We start from the raw sequence: 17,212 nt of genomic DNA on the forward strand, positions 1-17,212 counted from the left end.
AGTTTTCGAATGAATGTAAGGAAAGCACGCGCCGCGATTCTGCCCATTTCACCATAAATAACAATTAAATTCCAAAATAGGTGAAACCACTGCGAGTCATTTTTCGATTTTTGAAAAACTTATGTTAACCTATAACAGTGGGTGATGGATTAGTGTCACTAGATTTGTTTAAAATTCAATTGTTATAGAATCATGGCCGACTACTAAAAAGAAAATCCGAAAAAAATAGTGTCAATTCAATAAAATGGGAATAAGTCAGAAACTGTTAAAGATAGCTATAGGAACATGTATTGTCAAAATATGCCCATTTCGATTCTCTATCTCATGGAGTAGTAAGAACATGGTCATTCCATTTAAAAAAACTGAGTTTTTAGTTTTTGAAGTTTCATAAAGTTGGATATCCATAGGGGCGGTCGTACGCAACTTAACTTTTTTTAAGTGCACTAAAAGAAAGCCCTATTCATTCTCTATGCACTGATAAAAATGGGTTGCCATGACTATAACCTTTTTCAAGTAATCAATTATCAAGGTACCATCTGCATCCGCCATTTTTTTTCTTAAAGTCAAAATAACTTAAAAACCATAAATGGCAGATATCGACATATGGGTATCAAAAGAACTGAAATTTCACGTAGAATCCAAAAATGCAATAAAAAATAGGGGTTGCCATTTAAAATAACGAAGTTACTATCTACTTCCGGTGTTTCCGGAAGTGCGGCCATTTTGAAAATATTTTACATCGATTCGTCCTTCAGAGTAACTCCTAAGTACAAATTTTCAAAAACCTACCTATTTTACTTTCCCAGAAACTTTTAACTAAAGCTCCCAAAAAAACACCCTGTATAGTTTACGATGTGTTTCTTAGAGTCAGACGTTTAATTTTACAGCCATATAAAAACACAGACAACGGAGCTGCAACTTGGAACTTTGTCATGCGATCATTTTCTTCGGTGAGTCTTATACTATCCCAAACAACTTTGCACTTTTTATGACCACGAAGATATAGTTCAATCTTCTCTCTTGTTTCACGGGCAGCAAACAAATATACTGAATTTTTAACAATAGCTATGGTAATACTGGCGCGCTTAATTAGCTTGACCTTAACCGGGTCTTCGGCTCTCCTTTATGTGACGAAAACGCGAATACACAAAGATCATGTTAACTGTTTATTACTTCCCTAGTGTCGCGATAATCCGAAACTGATATTGTAGAATTCTGTAACTACCGGACCTCGCGTTGCAAAATTGTACGTTCGAATAAAAACCAATGTACCGGCAATCACCTCTTGGTTTTTATGCTTGAACCTCTCTGCACACGATTTTATTCTTATCTTCTAGTCCCAAAAATCTTTTTGGTAATGTCCCTAGAATCATTTTGAATCGCCTTGAGTTTTTCTCTTATTAGGTTCACCGCAGGGATCTTAAATTCCTCTGGGTAAGGGATCAGTGAAGGAGAGGAGTTGTTTCTAACCATTTCCGCTACTGTCTCACCCATTGCGAACGCTATCTCGTCCGAGGTGTTGACTTTCGAAAAAAATTAAGAGAAAATTCCAAGATCTTACAGGTTTTGATAGCGCTGTCGGTGCTCTTGGAAAAATGCCTTCCTCTGTTGTGCTTTTCGTTCTCGCCAAACAGTTCCCCCACGTCACGTACGCCATCACTCCACTCCTTACAAGGGGAGAATTTAACCTAGAGGTTCTTCTTTATCCGTTCAAAATGAGCTGTTCCATTCGAAACTAGGGCGCCATTAGTGAGGTTCTTCTCAAATCCTTAGCTACCCTCTTTTGTTAGAATGCGTTCCAGAAAGCTTACTAAACGAGTCTGGTTCTTTAAGGGATGCGCCCAGGGTCACTACCACAGCTCTTCCCAGGAAAATCGTTCAGAGAATTTGGGTAGAGTAGGGTAGGGGGCTTCTAGTGAAGAACCTGGGGGCGCTTTCTCACATTTTGTGTTCGTAAATTAGTAGACTAAGAAAATTCTTTGCAATTCTTTATTAAATGAGTACCAAATTACTAACTAATCATCACATCGTTTGTTGGTGCAGATAGTTCCCATGCTCTTAAAACAAGTGCACGTGTTACAGCCTCGCTTGCTAACGGTACCCTCGACGCAATTAAACGATTTATTATAATCGTCTCCCGGACTGAGAATTGTTAAAATTAGACTGACAAAATATTGTCCATGGCAACACTCACCAGGCCTTTTCTGTGCACGCCAGCAGATTTCCCATCATACAGTTGCAGGAGTTGCAACCGTTCTCGACGTAAGGTGTGCCCATCTCGCAATCTGCAATAGAAAAGTTATTAAACTTGGACACCGGAAAACTACGCGGCTTTTACGAAATTCAGCCCCGGAAAAAGCAACTAGCGCAAGCACCCACAGGACAAGCAGCTGATACTTCATTCTGATTTGTTCTGATTGTCTAATGGCACTGTTTTCTGGTCTATATAAATGTAGTCGATATTGTTTAATGCGACGTTGGAGCTATTAAGTTGTTATTCCGGCGATAACTGCCTATTATAGATAATCTATAAATAATAACATCGTTTAGACATGCTATCTAAACACCTGTTGCTTGACAGTAACATTTCGGTTTCTAGATTAGCATTAATTTAACTTTTGCCACTTGACCCGAAACACGGAAAAGTGAAACTGTTTTTGAATAGGACCCCTTTGATCTACTTATTTTTCTCTCTTTATCTTCAGATTTAGTTCACATCCTCCCACCTTAAGCCTGAGCACTTCATTTAAGATGTTTGTTTGTTCAAAGGTCCTCCACAAAATCACGATGCAGGTGACTTCTTTGGGTCATCCTGTGTAGCAGTTTGTGAAGGTGTCCGTGGGAATGACACCTACCCTTCTAGCCACTCTGTCTCCTGAAATCGCCGCGATCGGACAAAACACGGCTTCTCCACAATTCTTCCTCGACGTGTTTGAATGACTCTTGTTTCTAAAGCTGTTGAAACCACTGGTTCTGTACCAACTACCTCCTTCACAGTAATAAGCACCTTAGTCGGTCGAGACACTTCCATAATTTGATAATGCGGTTACATGACTCAAATCGGAATTTTTCTTGCATTTCGTGGACGTGTGACCAATTGTCAAACACCAGAAACAAGCATCAGTTTTCTCAATCATTACTTTCTGTTTCTTTCATAAGTCTTTTGTTTACGTAGTTGATGAGGAGTTGAAGATGTTTCCAAACGTAAACTTGACCATTGACCAATGACCATTGACCATTGAGCATATTGCTCTTTAAGTGGTAATTAGCACGATAGTGATAGGGAAAGCTTTTACGATTCGATGTGCCTCTATTCCAATTTCCATGCACTCCAAACTACCCAGGAAAGGAGAAAGAAGGCCAGCCTAGCCCAAATGGGTGACACACTGCTCCGAATGACACCAAACCATTCTGACCAAGAGACAGACTCCTAGAGCTACCTTCAGTCAGGCGGGCAAACAGGTAGGCGGGAAAAAAGAGGCAGAGGTCGGATGACTCAACACCGACCCGACCGGCAACGAAGAAGGGAAGCCTACAGCCCCAACTAGGGAAGGCAAAACATTCGGAAATAAGCAATTTTGTGCCGTTAATGGAATATTCTCAAGAAAACACATTCTATTTCGCGAAAAAAGAATGCTTCACATCCGCCGTCTTTTCTTGTCGCTGGTGAGTAATCTCCATGTCTATCTGGATTTCTAGAATATTCGCTGCAATATTTCCATACAGCCATTCTACTAGGTCTTCTATAAACAATCGACGAGTCCGGCATATTGTCCATAAGAATAACGGTTCCTGCGTTTTAAAACAGTATCAAAATATGTCCGATTGTCGCACTCACTCGCTGTTTAACAAAGTTAATAACAGATACAGGTTTGCGCGTAATTATTGAATGAACTGCAAAACAAACATGTGCGAAATAATCAAATTCGTAGAGTTGCTAATATGTGTGGTGGTAAGCTTGGTCCATAAATTCTGCAATCCCACAAATTCAAACCGACCTTGTGGTTCAGTGGTAGAGCGTTGGGCTATAAATCCGGAGGTCGGGTGTTCGAACCTGGGTTGAGGTGAATTTTTTATCTGTGACAGAGATGGGAATTACCTTAGACCAGTTTCGAGCATTCTTCCGGCTACTCCGAATTAGGTTTTCCTGCAGTTTTCCTAATTCGTAAGGTAAATACAGGAGTAGTATAGAACAACTTAAGACTTTCTGCAGAGGCACCTCTAAAAAGCATTATGTGGGTCACTCTATAATTGGGCGCAAGCCAGAACAAGAGAGGGATAATAAAATAAAATAAAATAAAATAAAATAAAATAAAATAAAATAAAATAAAATAAAATAAAATAAAATAAAATAAAATAAAATAAAATAAAATAAAATAAAATAAAATAAAATAAAATAAAATAAAATAAAATAAAATAAAATAAAATAAAATAAAATAAAATGTAAAATAAAATAAATTCCCTAGCCCCAAACTAAGGTGGGTATCAGCAAGGCTAGAGCACCTCGCAGTAGCTACAAGTAAGCTTCCGAATGGCAACTCGAAGTAAGCATTATAGATATCAATAGTCCTCTGGGTAGGCTAACCAGGCGGATATGGTCCAAAATCACCTGGTCAAGGTTTTTGACCAGCATCCATAAAAGGCGCTACACTAGCAATCACATTCAGGATATCAATCATCTTGAGCTGTTTAAGGACGTAGTTGGCAATCTCCCATTGTAGTAAGCTATTCGCCAAGCGAGTTGTTAAAATACGCCTATTTCGTACCGAAGTTGATTTTTGACAAAAGTTTGTAGAATGAGTGTGCAAACTTAATTACGAGAGATACTTGGGGAAAGGGTATAAATACAAATGCATTCCTGCTCGGAAGAAGAGTGTTTTCACGGGATACTCATGCGGGTAACCTACGCTTGTTTATTTAGCGCAACCAAATAGTGCGTTGCCGAGCGAATCGTCTCCTGGCGACAATTAGAAGACCGAAAATTACATCGAGAACCCGATACCATTTCCATAGAACCCGTAGCAGCTCCCGGACGAGTTTCCAGAAAAAATTTTGAGCACGAGGAATGCGATAATATTTCGTGAACGGTCCGTGCAAAGTCTACTTAAGAGAACCATGCCAGTTCCACAGCGAATCAACGAGAAATCACGCCTATCGGTTTTGTATTTGTATTGCAGTTTGCTTTATTTTTATTGTACAGAGTGTTTGTAAAGTTATAAGTAGTTTTCTGTTAGCACCTAGCGGTGATTCATTTTGACCTTGTGTTGGTTTCACATACGATTATAAACAAAAGTTTGAGTACTTCCTACTAATGCGAAATATAGTATATTTTTCGTATGAATTTGGTCTAACCATTTACCTTACAGGATCGTTTTGCCTCAACCCCCATTTACTAAAATGTGTTCTTCTACAGTAAAGGCGAACTGAAAATAAGAACCGTTCACTCTGAATAAAATATATTTGAGGTTTTATTTAATCCTTGAGGCCAGAAGAGGGTCATTTACCGGAAATCAGCCGCGGCATATTAATATAATTTACACAAGAACTTAATCAACTAGAAGAAGTAGGAGAAAAAGGAAAATGTTTAACAATCAACTATAAACAGTTCACACAGAATATTCATAAATATAGAAGTGGTGTTGACAAAACAACCTTCGAAACAATACGTAAATACGTCTATTTCGTACCGAAATTGATTTTTAACAAAAGTTTGTAGAATGAGTGCGCAAACTTACTTACGAGTGATACTGGGAGAGAGGGTATAAATACAAGTCAATTCGTGCTCAAAAGAAGTGTGTTTTCACTGGTTTCTCGGGCGGGGAACCTATGCTAGTCTATTTCGCGCAACCAAATAGTGCGTAGCCGAGCGAATCGTCTTCCTGGAGATATTCAGAAGACCGAAAATTACATCTAAAACCCGGTACTATTTCCATAGAGCCCGTATCAGCTCCCGGACGAGTTTCCAGAAAAATTTTGAGCACGAAGAGAGCGAGAATATTTCGTGCACGGTCCGTGCAAGGTCTACTTATTCATTTTGACCTTGTGTTGGTTTCACACACGACTATAAACGAACGTTTGAGTAGTTCCTACCAATGCGAAGTATGATTTTGCATAGGAATGTGGTCTAACCATTTATCCTACAGGATAGTTTCGCCTCACCCCCCCCCCCATTTACTAAAATGTGTTCTTTGACATTGAAGGCGATATGAAAATAAGAACCGTTAACCTTGAATAAAAATATTTGAAGCCAGAAGAGGGTTATTGGCCGACGAGCGTCCGCGGAATATTAATATATTTTACGCAACAAGAACTTAATCAACTAGAAGAAGTAGGAGAAAAAGGAAAATTTGTAACAATCAACTATAAACAGTCCACACTGGGAGTATTCATAGATATAGGAGGGGTGTTTGAGAAAACAACCTTCGAAACAATTGAGATGACTTTTCCGCCACCACGCACGGCGTAACTAAAGTCATCGGAAGCTGGACTACTGAATCTCAGAGCCTTGTACATCAGCGCTGGTGACGAAATACTACGGTACACACTTGTAGAGTGGTGAGAGGACGCCCACACGGTGGGGTGCTAGCACCACTTCTGTGGAACTCAACTGTAAACAGTCTCCTCTGTCACCTCGATGACAGTGGATACTATACGCTGGGGTCTGCGGATGACATATCCATACTATACGTCGTTTAGTATAAGAACACTGAAAAACATACTTCTTTTTCTTCACATGGGCTAGATAGAGAAAGATAATAGATAATTTGTGTACAACCCACAGACGACCAGTTTTTTGCAGTGGGCAGTTACTTGCGATGATTGACGTGACTGTTTTTATACTAGAAGAACAATAATAATCGGCAAAATTTGAGACTACCCTATGCAGACTGATGCAATCCGCTCTTAGAGTAACCGAAGAATGGTGTAGGGAATACTTCCTGTCCATCAACCCGACAAAAACGGAGCTAGTTTTCTTCACAAGAAAAGGTAAAGTAGAGGGCCTTCGAACTTCCCCGCTATTCAAAGAACGCATCCACTTCTTAGAGTTTCACTTGGAAAAAAAGAGATTTGGAGCAAATTTCCCCTTCCAGCGTCCTCAGGTACAGCTCACGCGTGGGCGCCTGAGTGGCGTTGAGGGGTTGGACGACTCTAGTCAACTCTAGTACAAAGGGCGCGAGTTTGAGGCCTAGGTACGCGTGGACCCTTTCCTCCCTACTATCGTGATCAAAATCCAGAATATCTCAGAGTGTACAAGCAGAGGAGGTAGTAGTTTCATAATACCCTGGCAACAAAGGCATTCTGCCTGTCTGAGATGAACAGAAGTCGCAGAGCTGTCTTCATATTCTCCTGATACCAAAACTGATTTGTATCAAAAGCAAAAGCAGAAATAATTATGTCTTATGTGGTGCAGAGACTAAATCCTCTTAAAAAGTGTGGCGAGAGGTACCTAACCTCTTTTTTTTAAATACCAAAACTTTTAATCAGGTGCATTATTGGTAGTCCCAGTTAAAGTAGCGGAGAGTGGAACAAGGGGTATTTTTATATTCTCCAGGTACCAACAAACCTGGTTTGTGTCATTAGAAGTCCAAGTTATGTAGAGGGTGTCCCATTAATAATGGTCACAGGCCATATCTATGGAACCGTTAATTGCACAGGTTCGGGGAAAAAATTTTGTTAACAAAAGGGGCCAAGAGAAATCGCTGGAAATTATTTTCAAGTTTGTAACTTCGCCGCTAGAGGGCGTACGATTCATGGTTAAGTAGACAAATGACTTTTTTCCTAAAATATACCCAACAAACATGCATAAAAAATACATGAATAGTAATCTTGTATCAATTTTGCATCATTTTGATGTAGCGCAAATTGCTCTAGCTCATAAAATATGAGGAGTGGGGGAAGAGGAATATCTCTTTAAGGAATTGATTGTAACTTCGGATTAGGTTAACAGATTTTCACATAATAGGTCTTGTTGGAAAGAGCTCTCTTCGTGGAATCAGATTTTACATGAAGATAGTCTATTTAGTAAACGTGATGAGTGGTAGAGGGCGCGATGTGACATTAACATAAACTTTGCAAGTTTTTTTAAAAATTTCAAATGGAACGATATAATTATTATATTATATTATCAAATAAGATGAAAAAGTGACAATCAGTCTTATTCTCGTGGCATTTGTTATTTTAGCAAATTTGCTACGTTTAACGAATTTGTTAAGTCGCGTTTAACAAATTGTTAAGTAGTTTTGTTCGTTTGCAATTCTGGTGGCACTTTCACAGAAGCGAGTTAACAAGTAAGGGCGTGGCTACGGTTTTGCTACGCCATACCGCATGAATGTAGCCGTTTCTTGTCCGTATTCCGAAAATACGCACAAATAGTTCGAAAAACATTTTCTTTTTGAAAGAACTCCAAGAAATTGCAGCAGCTCTGAATAAATTANTACCTATTCACAGCGGTTTTAGTATTCGCGAAGCAATTTGCACCAAAACTGGACATCGCGGAAGAGAAGTGCATTCGAAATTAGCACATTAGGAGACATTTTCGATTCTCGTATCTAAGCAACCGCAAGTTTGTGGTCGTCTAATAGGCAAAATCCCTGGTAAAATCAGAAGCGATACAATTTTAACACATTTTTAACCGCGGTAAAATTTTGACGTTTGCGAATTAATTGTTGAAGTATAGACATGTAACCAAATCAATTCTAATTCTTTTACTACATGCAGGAAATAATATGTAAAATATCGTGATCTGTAGCCGTTGCAAGGCCCCGCTCCCTGCGTTAATCCGTACAAGAGTGAGTTATTTCACGTTAACAAAGTGCCAACGCCAATTCAGAAATGGCGTAAGAATCGTAGCAATTTTGCTAGGCATCTTGTTACGCTAACCAAACAAAACGGCTACCAGAATACCAATTTTTGTTAGACGTAGCAAATTTGCTCAGTTAACAAACAAAACGCTTAACAAGTGGCACGAGAATAAACCTGAATATCAGTGAAAACCGCATTTTGATATCTGTTTTCTAAGCAGAGATATGGGGAAAATACGAACATTCACAAATTTTAATTGCAATATTTATATTCATCCAAATTGGATTTGAAACAAATGAACACATAGCAACCGATAATTATGTCAAAGTGAATGAGGCGATGGCAGTTCAAAATTAACACTCAATCTAAGTTTTTTAATTTTGAGCAACAAAAAAATGATTCAAACTTTAAATCAGAGAAATATGAATTAAGTAAATAATAAAAGAAATAATAATTATAATTAACGAAATGTTCAATGTCTGCCATTATTTTCGACACAAAGACGAGTCTCTGCTGTGTAGCGAGAACAGTTGCTTTAACTTCAGCCATGACTATGAAATACATTTCTAATTCTCGTCACCATATCGTTTCTTGTAGTTGGCCTTGTTAGAAAGACTGTGCGTCTTTTATCCCTTCAAACAAATTTAAGTCTAAGCAAGTTAAGTCGAGTGACCTAGCTGGTCATGAAAAAATACTTCCTTTTTCTATCCATTTGCCAGGATAACTCAAATTCAAACACTCTCGCCTCGACTCCCGCTTACCAAGAAATGTGCCGGGCATCCATCGTGGTGATAATTCGCACGAATACGTTTAATGAAAGGACTGAACTTTCTTTTGTTCTGTTTTCTTTTGTTTCAAAGCCAACTTGAATGAGCATCAATATTGCAATTCAAATTTGTGAATGTATTCGTATTTTCGCCAGATCTATGGTTAGAAAACAGATATCAAAATCCGGTTTTCACTGATATTCTCACTATTTCACCTTATTTGATAATATCATATAATAATAATATCATTCCATTTGAAATTACCAAAAAAACCTGCAAAGTGTATGTTAATGTCACATCGCGCCCTCTCATCACATTTACTAAAAAGACTCTATTTAATAAAATCTGATTCCGCGAAGAGAGGTCCTTCCAACAAGACCTATTTTGTGAAAATCTGTTAACCTGTTACAATCAATTCTTTAAAGAGATGTTCCCCTTCCCCCACTCCTCATATTTTATGAGCTAGAGCAATTTGTGCTCCATCAAAATGATGCAAAATTGATACAAGATTACTATGCATGTATTTTTTATGCATGTTTGTTGGGTACATTTTAGGAAAAAAGTCATTTTTCTACCTAACCATGAATCATACGCCCTCTAGCGGCAAAGTTAGAAACTTGAAAATAATTTCCAGCGATTTCTCTTGGCCCCTTTTGTTACCAAATTTTTTTTCCCGAAGCTGTGCAATTAACGGTTCCATAGATATAACCTGTGACCATTATTAATCGGACACCCTGTACGTAGAGAGATGTCTGTAACCAAGATCTCCCCCCTCCCCCAATGGCGCTGATCCCTCTTTTTTTCGGCTTCTTATACTCACCATGCTACTTAGGGCTCGTATTAGATCTACGGTTTTTTCCCTCTTTTGTGTGAATTTCATGTCAATTCTTGTCTTTCTTTTGGTCTTTGGCGCCTGTTTTTATGAATGTAGGTAAATGAATATTAATCAATTAATTACTGCCGAACAGTTTTTCGGTGTACCGTCCAGTCTTCCTGGCTGTAAGTATCCCTTCATACTGGTTAAGCATTAAACAAAAATTTATTTATTCACCAAAAACAACAACTACAACTACATGTCTTCGTTATCTTTAGGAAATCTGTTTAAATATTAATAATGTTTTTTTGTGTATTTAGATAATAAGTTAACAACATGTGATAAGATATTCTATAGAGCTGATTATACTTTGTTTATCAACAGATAAAGCACTACGGAGTTTTCACGGACAGTTTTTACTTGGGCCATTAGTTAATCTACGTTACACAAGGTTCGTACGGTGAGTACTGGTGTTTGGAAACGGCTTGGAGGAGATTGAACAAAAAAAATGTTCATGGTTTCTTAGCTCAAATGCCGTATGAGAGGGTGCCATAGGGAGGGTAGGTGGAAAAAACTGGCGCATTGTGACAACAGAGCGGAATCCATACCAGGACATTGCAAGTTTTTTTTTACTGTTAGAATTTTGCCTTCAATGTATCCACGGCTAGCTCAACTTTACTAAAATATCGAAAACAGGAAGATCGACGAACAAGTTTATCTCTTGGGACGTTCGACAACCAGCTGGAACGACGCACGTTGTTTTTGAAAAACATATGACGTTCCTAGAATCTTGAAGTTCGTGATCTGATTTTTTCTGTTACACAATTTGAAATGTTTCGTGGATTTTCTTTTGCTTTTCTTGTTTATTTATTTATTTATTATGAAAGGGTTTTTGTCCCGACGAAGGTTCCCCTGACAATTCCTGGTTGTGTGCGTAACGCATTTTATATTCTCGTCTTGTTTTACGCACAAAATCTCTTCTCGGCCGCTGCTGCTAAGTACTGCGGGCGTTATTACGAAAAAATGATTGTTTTTGAAAAATTTTTCCTTTGCGTCTAAATAATAATGTCCCTTTTGTTAGTAAAAGATCGCGACATGGACAACCTGTTACAAAAAACTACCGAAACATTTTGCAGGACTCTCTGTATGGCTGCCCACTTACATATTCTCTTCCATTGATTGCATGATGCTATGTAAACATACTTAATGATGGGGTCAGATGCTTTATTCGACATGACTTGTTTACCGCTCCATTTTGTTTTATCTCTGAGCCCAATCGGGAAGGTCAAATGTACAAATCCTTAATTAGAAACCAAATATCTCTACAAAAGTGATAATGATAATGGTGGATATAAATGTCAAAGGCGCCGAGTTCGTCTAGAAACACACCATGAAGCTTGCAATTTTGTTGGTTATTTGCACTGTCGTCGTCTGCACCTCGGCGAACTTTGGTAAGCCTAAACCCGGTCTTAAACTCGCAATATAGTACGATTGTTTTCAGTTTGCAAGGTTGGCGTTCCCTACAAGCAGAACGAGTGCAACGACTGCGTTTGCGATACGTCCGGAACGCTGGGTTGCACCGACAAGCATTGGTAAGTGAACCTTCTTAACTAAGAACACAATCGACTATGCGCAAATCTTCAGCTCTGGAACACCAACCACTTTGGTACATTGTTCCGTTGGAGAGACCCACTTGAAGAACTGCAACACTTGCTGGTGCGTGAAGGATTACGGAACAGTTTGCACTAATAAAAAATGCTAAATCTGTATTCCAATAAATTGTTTTTAGGTCTATAGGTTAGTGAGATGATTCCGAATCACATTTTGCTTTTGAGGTTGATTTTGAGCGCCTCCTTGACCAGCTGTAGCGTTGACAAAGCACATCCGTAAGATAACGTTACTCCCGAACCTCCGTGTCCGTAGTTGTGAATGACAGGTAGTCTCCTTCCGGCAATTTCCTTAATTTCCGTCTCCAATCTCACGCGCGTTCTTCCCGGACGTAAACCCGCCATGTGAGCGATTACTTTGGTGTTCTAGAGGTTTATATAAGTCGGTGGTATCAGTCAAACTACCTACTTTAAGTGAAGGTACCAGTTTGGTACAGTTGCGAAGAATCTTTTCCGAATCAGAACTGCGTACATCCTGTCCATAGTCTCCAATCTGCGCAGTACCGCCCAGAACTGTACTCTCCTCACTGCAAGATTACGTATAATCCCAGTCGTAGTCTCCGGTATCAATACTCACTTAACGATGACGTAACTACCACCCGCTAGCACAGTGGAGAATTGCCATGGAGCTTCCACCTAAAAACTTAGGATACATTAACCTGCAGCAGAAGGACTGGTGGATACCTTAATAACTTGGCCTCTTATGGGTGACATTTGGTCATCCCCCACCAAAGAAGATGCATCCATTCCACTGCAATTTACAATCGCATCATATTCACCTAGCTGGTTTAAGCTATCCACTCTCCTCACCACAATTTTGCCACCCTCCTGAACGAATCTGCGCTGCAAGAACGGTAGGTACTTTGTCATTTGGCAAGTAAACGTGACGTAGTTGACACCTGCCCTAAAGGAACTAATGAAAGAGCCAAGAACCCTCCAGTCACTCACTGGAATTCCACTTGTAAAGCCTTGTTCACCTCCTCCACCTGGACCTTAGCCATCGGGCATTCGCCGAAGACGACGCTCGCATTCTTCGACTGCGTTCCATCGTTCAACAGCAACTTGACTGGTTGCAGGGCAATACCCGCCTCGCCCGCATGTCCAGCCTTCCACAATTGCAACACCCACTCATAGGTTCTCCTCCCCCACGCTCTGATGGTGTTCGGCTAAGTCAAAACTAAGACAATTTGCACTTACAAAATTTTGTCCAGATCAGGGTCCTGGATGAGAAAAAGTGTCCACAGGCCGGCGGAAACGTCACCGGTGGTGTTGGGCGACAGTCGGTCGGCGTAGACGGTAATATTCGCCGTGGAGCTGAGGCGATCTTGAAGAACGGCCGCCGTAGTCAGCCCTATCACTCCGCCTCCTAGGATCGCGATGTTGTACATTACAAACTCTGGGCGATATTAAACAAAGCAAAACGCGGTGTCGTGAACTTAGCACGGAAAGTTACCCGTAGATCTGATTCGCAGTGGCGTAATTTAGTTATGTGGCAAATAAGTCAAGCGAGAAAGGTTGACCGATAGCGTTCTCCGAGTGGCGTAAGAAACGTAAGGAGATATTGTATAAGGCAAACATTACTACCATGGCATATTCCGCACGAGGGGCTAGATGCCTATTCGAGGGGTTAAATTTTGATAACAGCAACCCTTCTTTCAGGATAACCCCTTACGAACTGATTCCATTAATCGCTCAAGAGTGGCTGACGCATTGCACAATCCAAATGGCATAACGGTGAATTGCCATAATCCCGATCCAAGGGTAAAAAAGTCGTTTTTCCTTATTTTTTGGAGATAGCAACTATTAATCTAACTTTGTGAATATTCTTGATCCGGCAATAGTATCTAAAATGTCGTGAATTTTCGGTAACGGATAGCTGTCTTTCTTAGTGACGTTGTTGATATGACAAAAACCCACACAAAATCTGGGTATCCGCTTTCTTCTTCACAAGGGTGACCGGGAAATCTCAAGTACAATCATCTCCGCCTCCGTCCTCTTAGCCAACGACAGGATTCTAGGTGGTTGTCGGATAGGTTGGCTGTATTTATTTCGTATCTATATTACATCGCCCTTTGGCCTTTTCATATAAATAAATTATATGATACCGAAGTAACAAGTCCCGGGCACCAGCCTTCTTCTTCTTCGCTGGCTCTTCACATGTTTCTGCCGTCAGGGCAGTCAACTTTTCAGGACTATTCTTCAAAGGCAACTGCTTTGAATTGAACTTTTATAAACGTACGTAGATATTTACTATATCAATATTGGAATAAATAAGCAGCAGAGGTTCCGACACTGTCAATGGAATGGAATTTTCCAATCAATCAATGTTTACATTCGATTCTTATTCATAAATGTAAATGGTTCTATAGGCCGATTCCTTTAAGAATATTAAAATGACTTTAAACAAAGTGTCCTATGCAAATTCCTAAAAATAACCGACCACTATAACTTTAGACAAATCCTAAAATTTAAACATTATCATTACTCACTTGGGTAATATTCTCCACTGGTAACAATTGAGTTTATCTTGGAAAATTCCTTGACCAGCGAACCTTTTTAAACGAATAGTAAACGTGCATTTCGGTAACGTGCTCGGAACCGGAACGGAACAAAGCCCTTAGAATTGAATAGATCATGGCAACCGCGCTCGCTTTCCGTAATACGTTTCTTGTAATCGCTTGTTATCGCCAGATATACTTTTGTTCATGTTCACTATGAAGCGATGTTTCTATGTTTAACAAAATACAAATTTAAAACTAAATTTTTGAAACGACAAAGCGGCCAACTGTTTATTTATTTATTTATTATCCCTCTCTTGTTCTGGGCCCTCAACAATAGTGCCATTAAGGACCCTTAATGAGACCAAAAAGCCTTAACGGGCCCTAAAAGGTTTTTAAGACCATTCAAATGTATTTAAATGTCTCAAAGACTCCCCGAACAGTCCCATAGAAGCTTATAGAACCGCTGAAAATGTTCACACTTTTTAAGACTTCTAAGATCTCTGTTAGGCTTGGGGAGCCTATAATAATTTTATAGAGCCCATAAAAAAGCAAGAGCCATTTAAATCCCTTACAGTGAACATAGGCTCCTCGATCCAGCACTTTAATCTGAACTTAGGTGTTTTATTGTTGTTATATTACGTTCAGAAGGGTTAGGGGCATCTGGAAATAATTGCATTGTGTTCTTTTTTTTACAAATTTATCTCAACTCCGGTCTTGCGATAAGGATTTCGTAATCTCTCCGTAAAAGCTAATTAATTTGAAGATAAGCAGGTGTTCGCCGAAGTAAACACATGTGTTAGTTTATCGACGCGACCGGCGTTCCCTCTTTCTAAGTGGCTAGAAGAAAGAATAGAAAGGAAGGATTTTTAGATGGGCGTAGTAGACGAAATACGGGACTAGGGTTAGTTCTTTTTTTGTGAAAGACAGTCAGTCTTGGTGGTTGTAAAGTTCTTGCAGAAAAAAGTTTAGATGGTATTCCAAGGAAGTTTATAAGCTCACGCTTTGTGTAACGTATACGGAGAAGTAGTTCGAGTGTCGTATCTATTACATAAATGGGATCTTTTAGGTTTTTCCTAGTATCCGATAAAGTGAAGTTATCCGACATTAAAAATCACTTTTCCATATTATAACAAAGCTTGTTGCTTGTTGAAATCAAGAATCAAGAAAAAGTACAGAATTGAGGATTCCGAACCAGCATCAGTGTTTCTGTCCGCTCGTTAAAAATCGCAGCTATAACCTGATGTTATCATTATTAACTTTTTAAGATAATTAAAGTTCTCTTTTAAGTTTAATTTCTTTCAATCGATCGCATATGCGTGGTACCTGGTTTGTAGGCCCTGAGCGCCTTCCATTCGTGCCCCCCCCCCCCCATTAATTGATTTTTGTTGAATAAATGACCTTAATCAGCTGTGTGTTTAATTGAGCCAAAATTAAGGCCGAGGATACAAGATCTTTAAAAGCCCTTAAAAATATTATCTTCGGTATTGAAGATTCTGCACTAGCCTAGAGTCTTTACGAAGCATTTAACATTTAAGATCCTTTACATCTAAAGGTTTCGTGAGCATTTAAAAGCATTAATTAAGCAGTCACCAACAATTTCAAGGAGTTTCTAAGGGCTTTCAAGACCATCTTAGAGCATTCTAAGCCGCTTTAGAACTTAATTTTTTTTATTACCTTACAAGGCCCTTCTTGAACTGTTACGAACTATAGTGATTTTTGAGGAACGCCAGCGTTTCGAAGGTGTTTGAACCTCTCCTGTATGTTGTATCTTGTATGCTTATGGAACGCTGACCCGAAAGACCAACAGAGCCCTTGAGTTCTTCAGCATAAAATTAAAAAAAAATGACTTTGAAAGTCAGATATCCTGTACCGGGTGACCCAATAAGACTGTTCCTCGGCGATATCTCGAGAACCGTTCGTCATATGACTTAGGGGTAAAAAAAATTGTTGGGTAAATCGGTCATAAAGAATCGCTGGAAAATATTTTCAAGTTCTAAAAATGACAAACAGAGGGCGTAACTGCCATCTTAAATTTTAAAATTTGTTAGAGGGGTTATGGATGTTGGTTGGCAAAAGAGTCGCAGTACTATTTACTACGGATAGAAAGTGACTTTATTTATCACTACTATACAGTATTTATATATATACACGCTAACACTTAACTAACAAAGTAACAACACAAAAGTGAGTCCTTGGGCACGGGTTTCACGATACCGCGACGAAAGAGAGCAGTCCGTCCTACTTATCACGCTAAGGAACGAGAGCGATCTTACGGGAAAATGCACTGCTCGTCGCCGTGGCTGATACAAGGCTGAAGACCCGAGGCTTGGTTGAGAACTTGTCCCACCTAGCAAGCTCGTTGCTCTTCTTGCCGTTGAGAGGCCGGGCCAACGTGTTTCATTCCTCCGGCACCCCTGACTACAGGGATACCGGAGGCGGGCTGCTCAGGGCTTCCTGGCCCTCTTCAGCCAGAGAACGGGATTGTAAGGATGGGTAAAGTTAGGGATTGGAACGGAAGGAACGGAGTTAGGGTGCTGAGGGGGAGAGTACTGCTCCAGCATTCGCCTCGTAGATTTCAACATAATGCTAGCATTATGCGAAGCTACGTATGTCTGAGGAAAACCCCCTGACAAAACCCCAGACAGAGCAGTCGGCAGCGGG

At 39.6% G+C, this 17,212-nt stretch overlaps 3 protein-coding genes across 3 annotated transcripts; 1 reads left to right on the forward strand and 2 right to left on the reverse strand.

Annotated features, from left to right (window-relative positions):
• Nucleotides 1-1,975: 1,975 nt before the first annotated feature.
• Nucleotides 1,976-2,509, reverse strand: LOC116181189 (serine protease inhibitor I/II-like). The gene is made up of 3 exons (XM_031501471.1): nucleotides 2,339-2,509; nucleotides 2,195-2,285; nucleotides 1,976-2,142 (listed from the first exon to the last, which is right to left on the reverse strand). Exons 1-3 carry the CDS (start codon nucleotides 2,400-2,402, stop codon nucleotides 2,016-2,018), a joined length of 282 nt encoding a protein of 93 aa, XP_031357331.1. The 5' UTR covers nucleotides 2,403-2,509; the 3' UTR covers nucleotides 1,976-2,015.
• A 9,172-nt stretch (nucleotides 2,510-11,681) lies between these two features.
• LOC116181230 (protease inhibitors-like) lies at nucleotides 11,682-12,179 on the forward strand. The gene is made up of 3 exons (XM_031501529.1): nucleotides 11,682-11,834; nucleotides 11,885-11,975; nucleotides 12,028-12,179. The coding sequence occupies exons 1-3, from the start codon at nucleotides 11,774-11,776 to the stop codon at nucleotides 12,143-12,145; spliced, it is 270 nt and encodes an 89-aa protein (XP_031357389.1). The 5' UTR covers nucleotides 11,682-11,773; the 3' UTR covers nucleotides 12,146-12,179.
• LOC116181229 (D-aspartate oxidase-like) lies at nucleotides 12,135-13,678 on the reverse strand. Its single transcript, XM_031501528.1, has 6 exons — nucleotides 13,248-13,678; nucleotides 12,999-13,202; nucleotides 12,735-12,954; nucleotides 12,628-12,686; nucleotides 12,460-12,577; nucleotides 12,135-12,416 (listed from the first exon to the last, which is right to left on the reverse strand). The coding sequence occupies exons 1-6, from the start codon at nucleotides 13,436-13,438 to the stop codon at nucleotides 12,201-12,203; spliced, it is 1,008 nt and encodes a 335-aa protein (XP_031357388.1). The 5' UTR covers nucleotides 13,439-13,678; the 3' UTR covers nucleotides 12,135-12,200.
• Between the last annotated feature and the right edge of the window lie 3,534 nt (nucleotides 13,679-17,212).

This window comes from Photinus pyralis, unplaced genomic scaffold (assembly GCF_008802855.1).
Source record: "Photinus pyralis isolate 1611_PpyrPB1 unplaced genomic scaffold, Ppyr1.3 Ppyr1.4_LG9, whole genome shotgun sequence".
Lineage (NCBI taxonomy): Eukaryota > Metazoa > Arthropoda > Insecta > Coleoptera > Lampyridae > Photinus > Photinus pyralis.